At 37.3% G+C, this 16,425-nt stretch overlaps 1 protein-coding gene across 5 annotated transcripts in view; it reads right to left on the reverse strand.

Annotated features, from left to right (window-relative positions):
- Nucleotides 1–16,425, reverse strand: part of PBX3 (PBX homeobox 3) — a 221,938-nt gene that overhangs the window by 174,150 nt on the left and 31,363 nt on the right. Inside the window, exons 2-3 of one of the 5 annotated variants that reach the window (XM_047830099.1) lie at nt 9,471–9,577; nt 9,031–9,085 (exon numbers count right to left, since the gene is read on the reverse strand). The exons of 3 other annotated variants lie outside the window; for them this stretch is intronic. In XM_047830099.1, coding sequence (XP_047686055.1) covers nt 9,031–9,085; nt 9,471–9,509 — 94 coding nt within the window. In that variant the 5' untranslated portion in view covers nt 9,510–9,577. Of the gene's footprint in view, nt 1–9,030; nt 9,088–9,470; nt 9,578–16,425 lie in introns of those variants that run through there. One more of the 5 variants, XM_047830103.1, reaches the window with a different exon arrangement.

Consider the following 16,425-nt stretch of genomic DNA (forward strand, 5'->3'; position numbering starts at 1 on the left):
ATCCGCAGTAGGGCAACAAAAGCAAAATCAGTTGCTATTTCTCTTAGAGTCTGTGATAAATAAGAGTCACCTCATGCCTGGATGCATAATCTGAAGGAGTATTTCTTGATTGGGGGCGGGGGGGATTGTCGCTTTTGTTATGTTAATGTTTTGTTTGTGATCATAACTACAGCTGGAGAGGAAAGCTTATTAAATTCTCCTTAAGAATTCCTGATCTGTACAAACAGTTAAATATGTTGATCTGATTTTCTAAGAATTAAATAACTCACCTTCAGTAGAGATAAAGTAACTCAGAGACCAAATCCATGAACTGTTAAAAAATTCTAATTGAGGAGAACATTTTGAAAACTAAAGTTAAGTTCACTAAGACAGAAAGGGTGAGGCAGAAACAATTCTTGTGTCTTTATTGTGTCATTTAGAACATATAACTAATTCCAGCAAGTTAAAGGAGCCCTCACTAAAAAAATATTCACTGATCAGTAACTTATATGTTACTGGAAACTTCTGCCACATTTCAAAACTCTACTTTTTATTCCAAATAAGTCCTTAAGATAGAATCGAGGCTTTTTAATGTAGTGGCTATCTTCAAAGTTTATGTATATTTTCTTTTGACATTATGTATTTAGGTCTTCTAACATTTTTCTTAGTCACTATGGTAAAATTCTATTGATTAAGAAAATGAACAGAAAAAAGAGGCAAATGAATGGTCGTTAGCATAATGTTAACAGTGTGTAGCCAACTAAGAATTACTGGGGTGTTTTCAACTAAGAATTATTGTGGGGTGGTTACCATATGAATTAGGTAATCCGTGTCCCCTGTAAACAATAGTCAACATAAACACACAAAACCTACGTTTTTAAATACGGTAAACATAAATATAAGAATATGCTGGCGCAAACTTGGAATTGTAAGTCTAGTGAGTGTGGTTTCACTTCAAACATGGCCTCTCATAGTATTACACACAATTAAGAACTTGACTAACACTTTCTAGTGTTGGATAATCAAGAAAACCTCCTTGGAGTGGATGGACTCAAGTTCTGATTTAAAGAAGGAGAAGGAAACAGTGAGCAGATAGGAAGAAAACTATTCCCTATATATTAGCCCTTACAGCCTCCCTACTGCAGACAATATATCTCTTTTCTTAGCCATAGGCTACCCACTCACAAGTCTTTACAACATCCATGGTGGTGGTAAGGAACAATTTAATACAACAGCCCGCCCCACAGAAAATTTCCACTCAACTTTAAAGGCTTGTCATATCTGTCCCATCAATTGGTGGGAAGAGATGAAAATGGATTCTCAAGAGCAATAGGCTTAATGCACTACCCCTGAGGTAGTAAACCATCCCACTTAGTGTAAATAGTTTTGAAACCTGGTGATATAAGTATAAGATCCATTTCTCATCTGTAAAAGCAAAGGCTAAGGCATATTAACTGCCATGGTTTCAAATCATCAGTAAAGCTAAAATACCAAGAGAGAAAGGTGAAGAGGCACCGTCTGTGTGGCTCTTGACTTTAACCCTAGGCAGTGAACTGAATGCATGCCAAGTCCAGTATCTAATTTTAATTTGAGTTATTTCCACACTAACCATATTTTCATTACGTATTACTAACTGTCTAATGACAAATAAAAGAAAACAGACATGAAGAACACTGCAAAAGCACAAGCTAGACTTTACAGCTTATGCATCAAGGCCGAAACTAAGTAAAGACAATCCAGAATATTCAAGAGGACTCTTGTCTATCATACTGAAAAAGGTCCAAAATAGTGACGATGTAAGTTTTCAACAACCGTTAACTATATGTACAACCACGTTTTTATATCCCTCGTATCATAAGCTCAAATACAATGCTTGAAATTGACAGCACTTCAACAAATCATTTTTTAAATTGCTTTGAGACTTTATATATTAAAGATTTATTTTACATTTTTAAAAATTTATTTTTAGATTTTCCATTAGCATTAAAATGGAAATTGTATTGTTATTCATGGCCCATAGTCTCACAGTGTCAATGCCAGTGGAATAATCTCACTGGGTAAAACCCTCCATTTATATACTATGGGATCAGATATATGGGTTTCTTTAGATCCAATAAGGCACCATTGGAATCACTGCAGTTTATGTGTTGTATATGACTGACTGAGTACAAACCAGGCTCTACGGACCCAAGGATTTAGTAAAACTGCAAGCATTTATTTCACTGGTTAACCTAGAGTATACATTTTCATCAGAAAAACTACAATAGCAGTAAAGGGACTGGTAAGACCGCTTTTACTAAATTCTGAATCTGAGTGTTTTTTCGGCTGCCAAACGATTCTCTGGAAAGGTATGGAGATACAACGGCTAGGTGCTATATATGAAAACGTTACAAATCAAAAGAACAACATTAATATTTCCTGTGTGTGAAGACACTAACATATTACTCTAACACAATATACCTCAGAACATATTTAAGTCCTGCAAAGATTTTCACCTGGGACCATACCAAAAGGGTTTCCACTAACAAGTAACAATTATCTAGAAAATGTTTCTGGAGTGTGGGCACAAAGAAGAGAATTATAATGGGGCCATACATATAAAGGATATAGCAATAGAAGCAACATTACAAGGCTTCCTTCAGAGTGAGGATGAAGCCAGTGACTGCTGTTTGTACACTACCATTAGAAAGAGACTGTTCTGCCAGAGGCAAAAAAGTTGGTAAGTGAATGCATCAATACTGAATTCAGTCAGTGCTGCCTTCAAAATGTAATGGCTCGTTCAGTGCAAACATTAGGAAAAAGCTAATGGAAGGGTTTCCTAGCCAGCTAGATTGAACACAACATGAGGTCCTCCCTGGGTATACACATTGAACAGTGTTTAATTCTGCCTTCTGGTTGCCCAACTTTGCTATCTTTGGAATGAAGTGGAAGCTAAGAGGGCTTCTGGGCTTTGCTCTGTTTTATCAACTTACGGGGCTATAAAAAAAAATATCCATGAGGTTCTACTTCCTCTTCACAGACCAAACACAACCTTGGCAAAAGGCATAAACAGGTAATTATAATAGTCTAGGATACTTGTTATCTTATCCTCAGAAATCTTTTTTGTTGTTATTGTTATAAATTAAAAATGGTGACAGAGAAAGCTAAATAAAAAACTAATTTCTCGTAGTTCTAGATAGGATGTCATTCAGTAACATAAACTAAGCAGTAACTAAAGCCAGGATTCTAATTTTTTTCCCTTTCATCAACATTGACTCAAGAAAGTTAATTCTAAAGTTTCATTGTTGCCCAAAGAGGCAATCTGCCCTACTATTGTGTTTCTCAAACTTCAACGTGCGTATGACTACCTGAAAATCTTATTAAAATAAAATTTCTGGGGGTGCCTGGGTGGCGCAGTCGGTTAAGCGTCCGACTTCAGCCAGGTCACGATCTCGCGGTCCGGGAGTTCGAGCCCCGCGTCGGGCTCTGGGCTGATGGCTCAGAGCCTGGAGCCTGTTTCCGATTCTGTGTTCCCTCTCTCTCTGCCCCTCCCCCGTTCATGCTCTGTCTCTCTCTGTCCCAAAAATAAATAAACGTTGAAAAAAAAAATTTTTTTTTTAAATAAATAAATAAATAAATAAATAATAAAATTTCTGGGACACCTGGGTCCAACTATTGATTTTGGCTCTCAGGTCATGATCTCATGGCCTGTGGGATCAAGCCCCACATCAGGCTCTGTGATGACAGCGTGGAGCCTGCTTGGGATTCTCTCACCCCCTCCCCCACCCCTCCCCTGCGTGCGCACGTGTGTTCTTTCCCTCTCTATCTCAAAATAAATAAGTAAACTTTAAAAAAATTTTTTTTTATTTTTTAATTTTTTTTTTAATGTTTATTTATTTTTAAGAGAGAGAGGAAGAGGCAGAGCATGAATGGAGGAGGGACAGAGAGAGAGGGAGACACAGAATCTGAAGCAGGCTCCAGGCTCTGAGCTGTCAGCACAGAGCCCGATGCGGGGCTTGAACTCACGAACCGTGAGATCGTGACCTGAGCCAAAGTCGGACGCTTAACCGACTGAGCCACCCAGGTGCCCCCCCCCAAAATTTTAAATATATTTCCGTAATTAAAAACAATTTTTGAGTAACTCAGCATCTTCAGGTTTTAATTTCCTCATTTGTAAAATGAAGAATTCATATAATCAGGCTTTTTCAAGAAAGCACTACATTTGTAAGAAAGCAAAACAAAAGTAAAAAATAAAACTAAAAGGTATTAGCATTATGATAATATCAAAATGCTTTTTATCACATTGAAGCTGGGTGATAGGGTACATAGAAGTCTATTATACTATTCTCTCTACTTGTGTGTATGTTTTTAAATCTTCATAATAGAAAGCATTTAAAATGTGACCACTCACTAAACTCCCTACAAAAGTTGTTTTATATTATATATAATGATTTTAATATATTGTATTAAATCTTTAAAAATTCATCCAAAAGGCACAAAAAAACATTGTAGGTGATGCATGTTTTCATTATCTTGATTGCAGTGATGGAGTCACTGGTATATACATATGTCTGAACTTATCAAATTATAGTTTTTAAACATGTGCAGCTTACTCAAGTGAATTATATCTCAATAAAGCTGTTTAACAACAATAAAGTTTACCTACTCTCTATTTCGTTTATGAAAAACAAAAACAATAGTTTGAAGTTCTCAACGGGAAACCACTGCTGCTTATCACTGACAGCTGAAAACTGGCCTTTGAAGTCTTGACCTGAAGAACAGTACTATAGGGCCAAGCTAGCCAGTTTTCAGTCAGAGAATTAAAACTCCTTAGTTCCAGCAGGTCAATGTCAATGTCGTACTTCACTATCTCCACTAGCTATATGGCGCTGCCATCCCCACCACCTCTCACCCCTCCATTCTCACTTCCTTCACCTCCCCTACGGTTCTCATTCTAACCACCCAGGGAAGTCATTTTTCTTCAAAAAGCCACACTTTGAAGGATCTATTCCAGTGTAAATGCTGTTTCTTCTGCCAAAAATGTCCTCTTCATCCTTTTTCTGCCATTTAGACTCGTATTTGTCCTTTGTGATCCAGTTCAAAATCTACCTCCTTTGTGAAGTCTTTCCTGACTTCTTTAAACTGTCAGTTGCTCCCTCCTCCTTACTCCCGCAGTATTCTTTTCATACCTCTAGGATTCTAATACAATAGTTTACAAATTCGACCATGTATCCCAATATACATATATTTAGTTCACATGTATAATGTTCATGTACTATTAGTATTAGCTAATATTTTAACACATACTGTACAATTAGGAAAAAAATATAATTAGGGTAAGGTTCATTGTCGCAACAGTAGTCAATATAAAATACAAAAATAAGGGGCACCTGAGTGGCTCAGTTGGTTAAGTGTCCAACTCTTGGTTTTGGCTCAGGTTCATGATCTTGTGGTCTCCTGAGTTTGAGCCCCACATAGGGCTCTGTGCTGACAGTGTGGAGCCTGCTTAGGATTCTGTCTCCCTCTCTCTCTGCCTCTCCCCCACCCATGCCGTCTGTCTCTCACAAAATAAACTTTAAAAAAAATAAAAAATAAATAAAATATAAGAATATTGTATAAGCACTGGGTGTTATATGTAAGTGAAGAATCACTGGACTGTACTCCTGAAGCCAAGACTATACGGTATGCTAACTAACTTGAGCATAAAAAAAATAAAATAAATAAAAGAATCAAGACTAATTAAACAAATGTGCTAAATCTGGGCTAATAAAACATAAACATACATACATACATACATACATATGTATATCTACATGTATGTAGATATACATATGTATGTATGTATGTGTGCATGTAGATATATAAAGAAATGATCATGGGGCGCCTGGGTGGCTGTTGGGTAGGCGGCCAACTTCAGCTCAGGTCATGATCTCACAGCTCATGGGTTCAAGCCCCATGTCGGGCTTTGTGCTGATAGCTCAGAGCTTGGAGTCTGCTTCGGAGTCTGTGTCTCCCTCTGTCTCTGTGCGCCCCACTCCCCCACACTCTGTCTCTGTCTCTCAAACATAAACATTAAAAAAAAAATGATCACTGTGTTTCTAATGTTTTTGCTGACTTTCTGGTCCAATATTAGAGATTATATTATTTTCCCTCATACACAGCTGAGAGATTATGGTTCTACCATTTTAACATACATTTGCAAGAGAGGGAATTTCAACCTCTAGTTTTGCACCCATATACTACTGAACTCATTTCTTTAAATAAAAAATGTAGGGGCACCTGGGCGGCTCAGCCGGTTGAGCATCCAACTTCAGATCAGGTCATGATCTCAAGGTTCATGAGTTCGAGCCCAGCATCGGACTCTGTGCTGACAGGTCAGAGCCTGGAGCTTGTTTTGGATTCTATGTCTCTCTCTCTCTCTGTCCCTCCCCTACTTGCTCTTTCTTTCTCTTTCAAAAATAAATAAAACATTTAAAAAATTAAGGTATAAATTAACATACATTTGCATTACTTATTTTAATCCATGGTTTTCTTTACAGATGTTTCTTAGCTAACGTGTCCATTTCATGAGCATTAATTTACTTAAATCTAGATAACATAATATACACATACTCTCAACCAGGCATACAAACTGGCAATACACAAAAACACACCTGGAACTCCCACTGGTCTTTCCCAATACTAAATACCATAAGTAACAAAACAATCCTCTAACATACAAACCACCAATGTCAATCCCTATTTTAAACATTAGTAAAGTCTGTCTTATTCTTCAGGAAAGCATATATTAGAATAGCCACCTTGGGAACAGCCTTCTCAACTTTTAGTAAAGCTGACGATGTGTATCCTATGACCCAACATGGTAGGCAGCCTCTAAGAAAGCCTCCATGATCCTACCTCCTGCTATTCACACCCTTATGTAATTTCCTCCCCTTGAGTGTAGACTGGACTTACTCCTACTGAGCAGAATATGGCAGAAGTGATGAGATTCCAAGATTAGATTACAAATATACTGTGGCTTCCACCTTGGGTTCCCTCTCTCAATCACTTGCTCATTCACTCTGCAGGAAGCCAGCTGCCATATTGTGAGCTGCCCTGTGGAGATGCTATGTAGGGAGGAACTGATGTCTCTGGCCAACAGCCAGTGAGGACCTAAGGCTGCCAACAGCCATATGACTGAGCAGAGAGGCGAATCCTCCCCCAGGTGAGCTTTGAGATGACTGCGGGCCCATTGCCACCTGACTATAATATTGTGAGACACTCTAACTCTGAGGCACCCAGTTAAGCTGTGCATAAATGCTTAACCCGGAAAAACTATGAGATAACAAATATTTGCTGTTGCAAACTGCTAAGTTTTGGGATGATTTCTTATGCAGCAATTGATTACTGAGCTCAAAAAAGATGTGTACAGGAATATTTATAACAGCACTTTATTATGTAAAAAATTAGAGCAATTTAAACATTCATCATCAACAAAACTAAGAAAGAATAGTCATACAATGAAAAATTATACAGCAGGAAAAATGAATGAACTTGAGCTAAAGTGTATCAATGTTGAAAACTCTTTTTTCTTAATGTCTATTTTTTTTTTGAGAGAGAGTGTGCACATGCACACAAGCAGGGGAGGGGCAGAGGGAGGGGGGCAGAGAGAGAGAGAGAGAGAGAGAGAGAGAGAGAGAGGCAGAGATAGGGAGGGAGAGAGAGGGAGAGAGAGGGAGAGGGGGGGAGAGAGAGAGAGAGAGAGAGAGAGAGAGAGAGAGAGAGAGAGAGAGAATGAATCCCAAGCAGGCTCCACACTGTCAGCCCAGATTCCAATGCAGGGCTCAACCCCACCAACCATGAGATCATGACCTGAGCTCTGATATCAAGAGTCAGACTCTTTGGGGCACCTGGGTGGCGCAGTCGGTTAAGCGTCCGACTTCAGCCAGGTCGCGATCTCGCGGTCCGTGAGTTCGAGCCCCGCGTCAGGCTCTGGGCTGATGGCTCAGAGCCTGGAGCCTGTTTCCCATTCTGTGTCTCCCTCTCTCTCTGCCCCTCCCCCGTTCATGCTCTGTCTCTCTCTGTCCCAAAAATAAATAAACGTTGAAAAAAAAAAAATTAAAAAGGGTCAGACGCTTAATTGACTGAGCCACCCAGGTACTCCTCAATGTTCAAAATCTTAAAATCAAAGCTGAGTGGGAAAAAAGCAAATTGTAAAAAGAACAGCATGAAACAATTTTCAAGGTTCACAACATGCAACAACAAAAAATCATATGAACGATAAACACCTAATTCAGTGTGGGAAGAAGGAGAAAAAGAAAGGAGGGATGGGATTAGGGAAAGGATACACAGGAAGGAAGCTTTCAATTGCATCTGTAATATTTTATTTCTTAAACTACATGCCATGTACATGGATGTTTGCATGCTATATATACATTTTATATTGTCTGAAATCTTTTGCATTAAAAATTATAAAGATACTAGAATGAAAATAAATAAAATAACATATAACCACACACACACAAATACAGAAAATACATGCGATGAAATGGATAAATTTAAGTAGTTTTCTTCCCCATCTCAATAAATTCTGGGATGTATCTCACATGAGACCACTATTCATATACTATAACACTTAGCACACTGTATCAATTATCTATTTAGATGTATGTCTCCTTCCCTAGGCCATGAACAACTTCAAGGTCCAGAAAAAGCATCCAGTAAATGTTTACAGAATAAATTAATTGTATGAACAGTGCTTATATGGGTTTCGTTTTCCTAACTTAATATCTGCTTTTTCCAAATAAACTGACCATAGTTTGATCTCCATAGGAAACAACTAATGATCTAAGAAAAATTAACTTGGCATGGCTGCATCCACTGTTGTTCATTAACTAATATTAATAATCATCCACATTCATTAAAAAGGTTGTCACAAGGCTCAGTCTTCCTCTCCATCCCAAGTCATACCATTAGGCTGGCTTCGGGGAGCATAGAAGAAATTCAACCAACATCTTAGCCTTACAGTTCTCCGACCTCCTTAAAATCAGTAACCTTTAGCCATTGTGAAAGAACCATTTTGCTTTGACTCACCAACTCCCAAGGCCACATCCTGGACTTTATCACTCATCACCTGGAACTTCTCAACCTCTGAAGAAAATACAAATGTCTCATTCTATGATCACAGCCACTAAAACTGCCAGTCCCCTCATTGCCTTTCTTCCACTTTACATGATCTTTAATCTAATGGAGTCAACCAATCCTCAAATCCTTCCATTTTCTTCTGGTCTATTAACCACTATCCACAATGGATTATATACTGGAATATCCTAACGATGTTCGCAACAGAGCCCTATAATCGACTTCTCCTAGCTGTTTCTCCTACCTGCCAAGGAAAGCCCCAAGCATATACTAATGTTACAATTCACATTAACCTGCTAGAGAAATCATAAGTGGTCATGCTTGTATCATTTCAGTATCAGCCTCCAAACTCAGCTGAGCCCTCAACATAACAATCAATTCTTTTTTCTTACCCTTGGCCAGCTCACACTTTCATTCTCTTCAGTAACCATTCCAGGCCTTCATCCCTTCTCTCAAACTCTGTCTCTCCAGCCCAACTTTTACTCTAAGACGATCTTTCCTACTTCATAAAAAAAAACAAAAAAACAAAACAAAAAAAACAAAAAAAAAAGTTAATCTGTGCAATACAATTTCCCTCAGCTTTCCAATTCCCACTTACAAATTTCTCTAAATTATTATTCATATCTCACATCATCTCCAGACTTAAAACACATAATATCCACCATCTAATGAAAAGTCAGTTCTGTCTGTGCTCTTTATTCTTGTTTTTCTCTTAACACCCTCCTCTTCTATTCATCCCTGCTCTTTTTTTTCCAACTCTTTTTTAAAATGTTTTTCTAGGGGCGCCTGGGTGGCGCAGTCGGTTAAGCGTCCGACTTCAGCCAGGTCACAATCTCGCGGTCCATGAGTTCGAGCCCCGCGTCGGGCTCTGGGCTGATGGCTCAGAGCCTGGAGCCTGCTTCGGATTCTGTGTCTCCCTCTCTCTCTGCCCCTCCCCCGTTCATGCTCTGTCTCTCTCTGTCCCAAAAATAAATAAACGTTGAAAAAAAATATTTTTTTTTAAATTATATGTTTTTCTAATTTATTTTTTGAGAGAGAGAGAGAGAGACAGAGTACTGGGGGGTTGGGGGTGGAAGGGGCAGAGAGAGAGGGAGACACAGAATCCCAAGCAGGCTCCAGACTCTGAGCTGTCAGCACAGAACCCGACGTGGGGCTCAAACCCATGAACTGTGAGATCATGACCTGAGCTGAAATTGGACGTTTAACCGATTAAGCCACCCGGGCGCCCCTGTTCATTCCTGTTCTACTCTATCCTCTCCACAGACCTTCCTACCACTCCAACCTCATTTTTTCAAATCCTGTGCCAACTTAAAGAAGAAAATAAATCTGTGACCTTGCATCATTTTCTAATTACCATCCAATTCCTCTCCTGTTTTCACTCAAATGTCACCATTCTACTGATACAATCTATGACAAGGACATCTTACTTCAGTTTCACCTTACTAGAGATATTTCATCTTCACAGTAGAAATCATTTTCCTCTCTTTGCAACTCTATCTTCTTAGTTTTCACTCTACCACACTTTCCTGCTTTTCCTTGTACTTTGACCATTAGTTCTCTGCCTCCAGCGCAGTCTCCTCTATGGTGAAATTCCCTGGGATCATCCCTGATCTCATCTACCCCTTATATTTTCCACAGTAAGGCAAAGACCTCTCAATTTCTATTTGTAGCTCAGATCTCCTCCCTAACAGAAAATTTCAAACTCCTATATCTAGTGGAACATGTACATCGAGCATTCCCATAGGCACCGCAAATTCAACATATTCAAAAGGTATCTCCCTTTCAAGACTGAGATCAGCAGAAAAGAGTAGGTAGCTCTAAGGCCTTCACAGAAGTATTGGAAAAAAAGCAAAAACTGTCAGAATCAGATTTTTTAGAACTCTTAAATAATCAAAGGTTTATAGCAAACAGGACTGAAACAAAAAAAGGTAATGTTAGAGCAGCAGGAAAGCTTCACAGCACTTTTCCTTTTCCTTGTTCCATCTCCCAACCTGGCTGAGTCGTGCTCTCCAGAACAACAGCCTGTGTTCTGAATGTGGGACACTGATCCCTAGTTCTGGAGAAAGCAACGCAGATCTTATTTGCAGAGAAGTGTGTTTGTTTTAACTGTCTGGGGCTGCTTGAAGGACTGATGCAAGACACCTAATTTTTGCCTCAGAATTCACTCAGGGTGAAAAAGGACACACTCTTTTAAATAAAGAGACAGATGATAGATAGATAGATAGATAGATAGATAGATAGATAGATAGACAATTATTTTTAAAAAAATTGTTAGCAGAAGGGCGCCTGGGTGGCTCAGTCAGTTGAGCATCCGACTTCGGCTCAGGTCATGATCTCACAGTCTGTGAGTTCAAGCCCTGCATCGGGCTCTGTGCTGACAGCTCAGAGCCTGGAGCCTGCTTCTGATTCTGTGTCTCTCTCTCTCTGCCCCTTCCCTGCTCATGTTCTATCTCTCTCTCTCTCTGTCAAAAATAAACATTAAAAAAAATAAAAATAAATAAAATTAAAAAATTGTTAGCAGAAGGAAGAAAAAACTTGTTAGCTGTCAGCTGGGAGAAACCATTATAGTGGAGCCAAACAATAAAGCACTGAAGGCCTAGGGAACAAAGCTGGGGAGAGAGTTTCTAGGGAAATTAGGGCATTTAAAAGACCACATATACTAAGGAATTTACAAAGTCAAATGAATGCTCATGACAGGACACATGCTCTGAGACCTGACAATACCCTAAGCTTTGACCTGTGGTTGATTTCTAGGCTCAGCACAAGAGTGTAAAGACATAAAATAGTTGCAAATGACCTAGATAACAGTTGGCAAACACTAGGAAATGTTTACCTTTTTCTTCTTGTTTTTCCTCTTTTATTTTTATTTAAAAAAAGAAAAAAATTGTTTTTGGCTCCTGGCATTCAAGGAAGTCTCCATTGAAACACTAGGTGACCACAACCTAAAGGAACAGACTTCAGAGAGCATACGTGACAAATAGAGACTTTACAAAAACAGTCTTTTAAATATCCATGAACATGGGCCCCTGGCTGGCCCAGCCAGTTAAGCAGATGATTCTTGACTGCAGCTCAGGTCACGATCTCACAGTCCATGGGTTCAAGCCCTGGATCAGACTCTGCATTGACAGTGCCACAGCCTGCTTAGAATCCTCTCTCTGCCCCTCCTCCTCCAAGCGCACTTTCTCTCTCTCAAAATAAAATTAAAAAAATAAACGAATCCATGAACAGATAAAAGCCACAGTCCACAGGAAGCAACAAAAATGAACTCTGAGAACGGAGACTGTGATTTCCAGAGATACCATATTATACTATTGAAAATGTCCAGTGTTCATTGCTTCTGGGCCCTTTGGCTAAGACCAAGTGCAAAATGTCCAGTGTTCAACAACAAAAAAAATCACAAAGTCAGCAAAGAATGAGGAAGTAGGGTCCATTCCAGAAGAAATACACAGAAACTGTGCCTGAGCAAACATAAATATTTTTTAAATAAAAAAATATTTAAATAAATATTTTTTAAATAAAAAAATATTTAAATAAATATTTTTTAAATAAAAAATATTTAAATAAATATTTTTTAAATAAAAAATATTTAAATAAATATTTTTAAATAAAAAATATTTAAATAAATATTTTTTAAATAAAAAATATTTAAATAAATATTTTTTAAATAAAAAAATATTTAAATAAATATTTTAAATATACTATCCTAAATATGCTTAAAGAGTTAAAGCGAACTGTGGACAAAGATTTAGGAGCAGGGTGCCTGGGCGGCTGTCTGTTAAGCATCCCACTCTTGATTCCAGCTCAAGTCATGATCTCACAGTTGTGGGTTTGAGCCCTGCGTTGGTCTCCACACTGACAGCATGGAGCCTGCCTGGATTCTCTGTCTCTCCCTCTGTGTCCCTCCCCTGCTCACACTCTATCTCTCAAAATAAATAAACATTTAAAAAATTCTTTAACACATTTTTTTAAAAAGAGAAAAATAGTCACACACAAAAAGAATATTAATAGAGGCAAAAATTATAGAAAGAGACCAAATAGAGCAGGCAGCCTCTCCTCTGCTGTCCTGTCCACCACTTCCATGCAGTCCATTCAAAACTTCTATCTCCTTTAAAAGAGAGAGAGAAAGAGAAAGAGAGAGAGAGAGGGACCAAATAGAAATTCTGGGGCTGAAATATACATTAGCCGAAATGAAAAATTCACATGAGCGTTTCAATAACACCTTTGAGTAGACATAAGAATCACTGAGCCTGAAGACAGGTCAACTGAAATTATCTAGTCTGAAGAAAAGAAAGAAAAAAGAAAGAAGAAAATGAAGAGAACCAAAGAGACCTGCGGCACACCATCAAGCATATGAGCATAGACGTGAGAGTCCCCAGAGGAGAAGAAAGAGAAAAAAAGACAGAAAGAATATTTGAAGAAATAATGGCATAAAACCTCCATAATTTGATAAAAGTCATGAAGCTACACACCCAAGAAGTTCAATGAGCTCCAAGAAAGGTAAATGCAAAGAGATCCACACTGAGACACACTATCAAATAGCTGAAAGACAAGGCAAGAATCCTGAAAACAGCAAAAAGTGAATCATTACATAGAAGGATGAATCCTCAATGGGGCACCCGGGTGGCTCAGTCGGTTAAGCATCTGACTTTGGCTCAGGTCATGATCTCATGGTTAGTGAGCTTGAGCCCCATTTCTCTCTCTCTCCCTCTCTGTCCCTCTCTCTCTGCCCTCACTCACCAGCACTCTTTCTCTCTCTCAAAAATAAATAAACTTAGAAAAAAAAAAAAAAAGGAATCCTGAGTAAGATTAACAGCCAAATTCTTATCAGAAATGATGCTGGCTAGAAGGCAGTGCAATGACATATTTAAAGTTCCCAGGAAAAGAAGTGCCAATTAAGAATTCTACATCTGGTAAAACTATCCTTCAAAAAATGAAAAAGGAATTAAGGTATTCCAAGGCAAACAAAAGTGGAAGGATTTCATCATTAATAAATCTGCCCTACAGTTATGCTAAAAAGAGTCCTTCAAGCTGAAATGAAAAGACACTAGACAATAACTCGAAGCCATGTGAAAAAACACAATTTCAGTAAAGGTAACTACATAAAGATATATAAAAACTAGTGTCACTGTATTTTGGTTTGTAACTTTTCTTTGTGTTTCCTATATGATTCAAAAGACAAATACATTAAAAAATCATAAATATTTCAATGAATATGCAATGTATAAAGATGTAATTTATGACAATGTAAAGGAGGGAAATGGAATTGTACAGGAGTAGAGGTTTTGTATGCTACTGAAACTAAGTTGACATCAATTTAAATGTCACTGTTACAAATTTAGTACATTAACTGTAATCCTTATGGTAACCACTAAGAAAATGCCTAAAAAGTATATATGAAAGGAAATGAGACAAGAGTCAATACAGTACACTACACAAAATCAATTTAAACACAAAAGAAGGAGTTAATGGAATGAGGAACAAAACTGTGTAAGACATACTTAAGAAAACACAGTATACCAAAATATGCAAGATACAGCAAAAGCAGTGCTCAGAGGAACTATGTAACTGAAAAAGCCTATACCAAAAAAGAAGAAAGATCTCAAATCAATAACCTAACACCTTAAGGAACTAGAAAAAAAAGAAAAGAAAAAAAAAAAACAACAAAACAACAATGAACAAAATCCAACACTAGTAAAAAGGAGGAAATAATAAAGTGGAGAGTAAAAAATAAAGAATAGAAGAACAATATAATCAAGGAAACCAAATTTTGGTTCTTTGAAAATATCAACAAAATTGACAAACTTTAGCTAGACTAAAACCAGAGAGAATATTCAAATAACTAAAATTAGAAAGTGGAAACATTACCACTAACCTTATAGAGATAAAAAGGATTACTGCACAGTAACAGATTACCTAGAAAAAACAGACAAATTCCATAAAACACACAAATTATCTAAACAGACTCAGGAAGAAAGAAAAAATCTGAATAGATCAAGTGAAGAGATTGAATGAGTAATCAAAAACTTCCCATCAACAACAAAAAAAGGCTAGGACAAAATGGCTTCACTAGTGAACTGCATCAAATGATTAAAGACGAATTAACACCAACTCTCAAACTCTTCCAAATAATCAGAAAAGGAGGGAACATTTCTAACTCATTCTTTGAGGCAAGTAAGTATTACTGTGATACCAAAGTCAAAGTTACCACAAAAAAGAAACCTACAAACCAACATCTTTTATGAATTGTAAATAAAAAATATTAGCAAACCAAACTCAAGAGCATTTTAAAAGGATTATACACCGTGACCAAGTGGGACTTATTCCAGGAGGGCAATAGTGGTTCAACATATAAAAATCAATCAATGTAATATATCACATTTATAAGATGAGCTAAAAAGCAAACAAAAAAACCATGTGATTATCCCAATTGATACCAAAAAAACACATTTGACAAAATCCAATATCATTTCATAATTAAAAATGCTTGGAAAACAAAGAATAGAAGGAAACTTCTTCAACATGATAAAGGGCATTAATGAAAAACCCACAAGTAACATAATACTTAATAGTGAAAGACTGAAAACATTCCCTCCAAGATCAAGACTAAGACAAGGATGCCCACTTTCATCTTGGCTTTTCATCAATTTGTTGGAAGTTCTAGCCAGATCGATGAGGCAAAGGAAAAAATTACAGGCATCCAAAATGGAAAGGAAGAAGTAAAATTATATCTATTCTTCTATGAGATGATACTATGTATGGAAAATTCCAAAGAACTCACAAAAAAACAAAACAAAACAAAACAAAACAAAACAAAACAAAACACTACTAGAGCCAATAAATAAATTCAGCAAAATTACGGGGTACAAGATCAAAACATAAAAACTGGTTGTGTTTCCATACAGCAGCAATGAAGAATCTGTAAATGCAATAAAGAAAACAATTCCATTTACAATAGCATCCAAAAGAATATAATATCTAGGAATAAATTTAACCAGGGAGATGAAAGATGGTATTTAAAACTACAAAATATTGCCAAAAGAAACTAAAAGCTTAAATAAATGGAAATATATCCCATGTTCACAGCTTGGAAAACTTAATATTTGTTAAGATGGCAATACTATCCAAAACAACATACAAATTCAATACAATCCCTAACATAATTTTTTTGTAGAAAGAGAAAAGTCAATCCTTAAGTTCACATGAAATTTCCAGGGACTCTGAATAGTCAAAACAGTCCTGAAAAAGAAGAACAAAATTGAAGTACTCTCACTTTCCTATTTCAAAACTTATTACAAAGCTACAGTAATCAAAAGACTACAGTAATAGAATAAGGACAGACATAGAGAT

Source organism: Prionailurus viverrinus, chromosome D4 (genome assembly GCF_022837055.1).
Source record: "Prionailurus viverrinus isolate Anna chromosome D4, UM_Priviv_1.0, whole genome shotgun sequence".
NCBI lineage: Eukaryota > Metazoa > Chordata > Mammalia > Carnivora > Felidae > Prionailurus > Prionailurus viverrinus.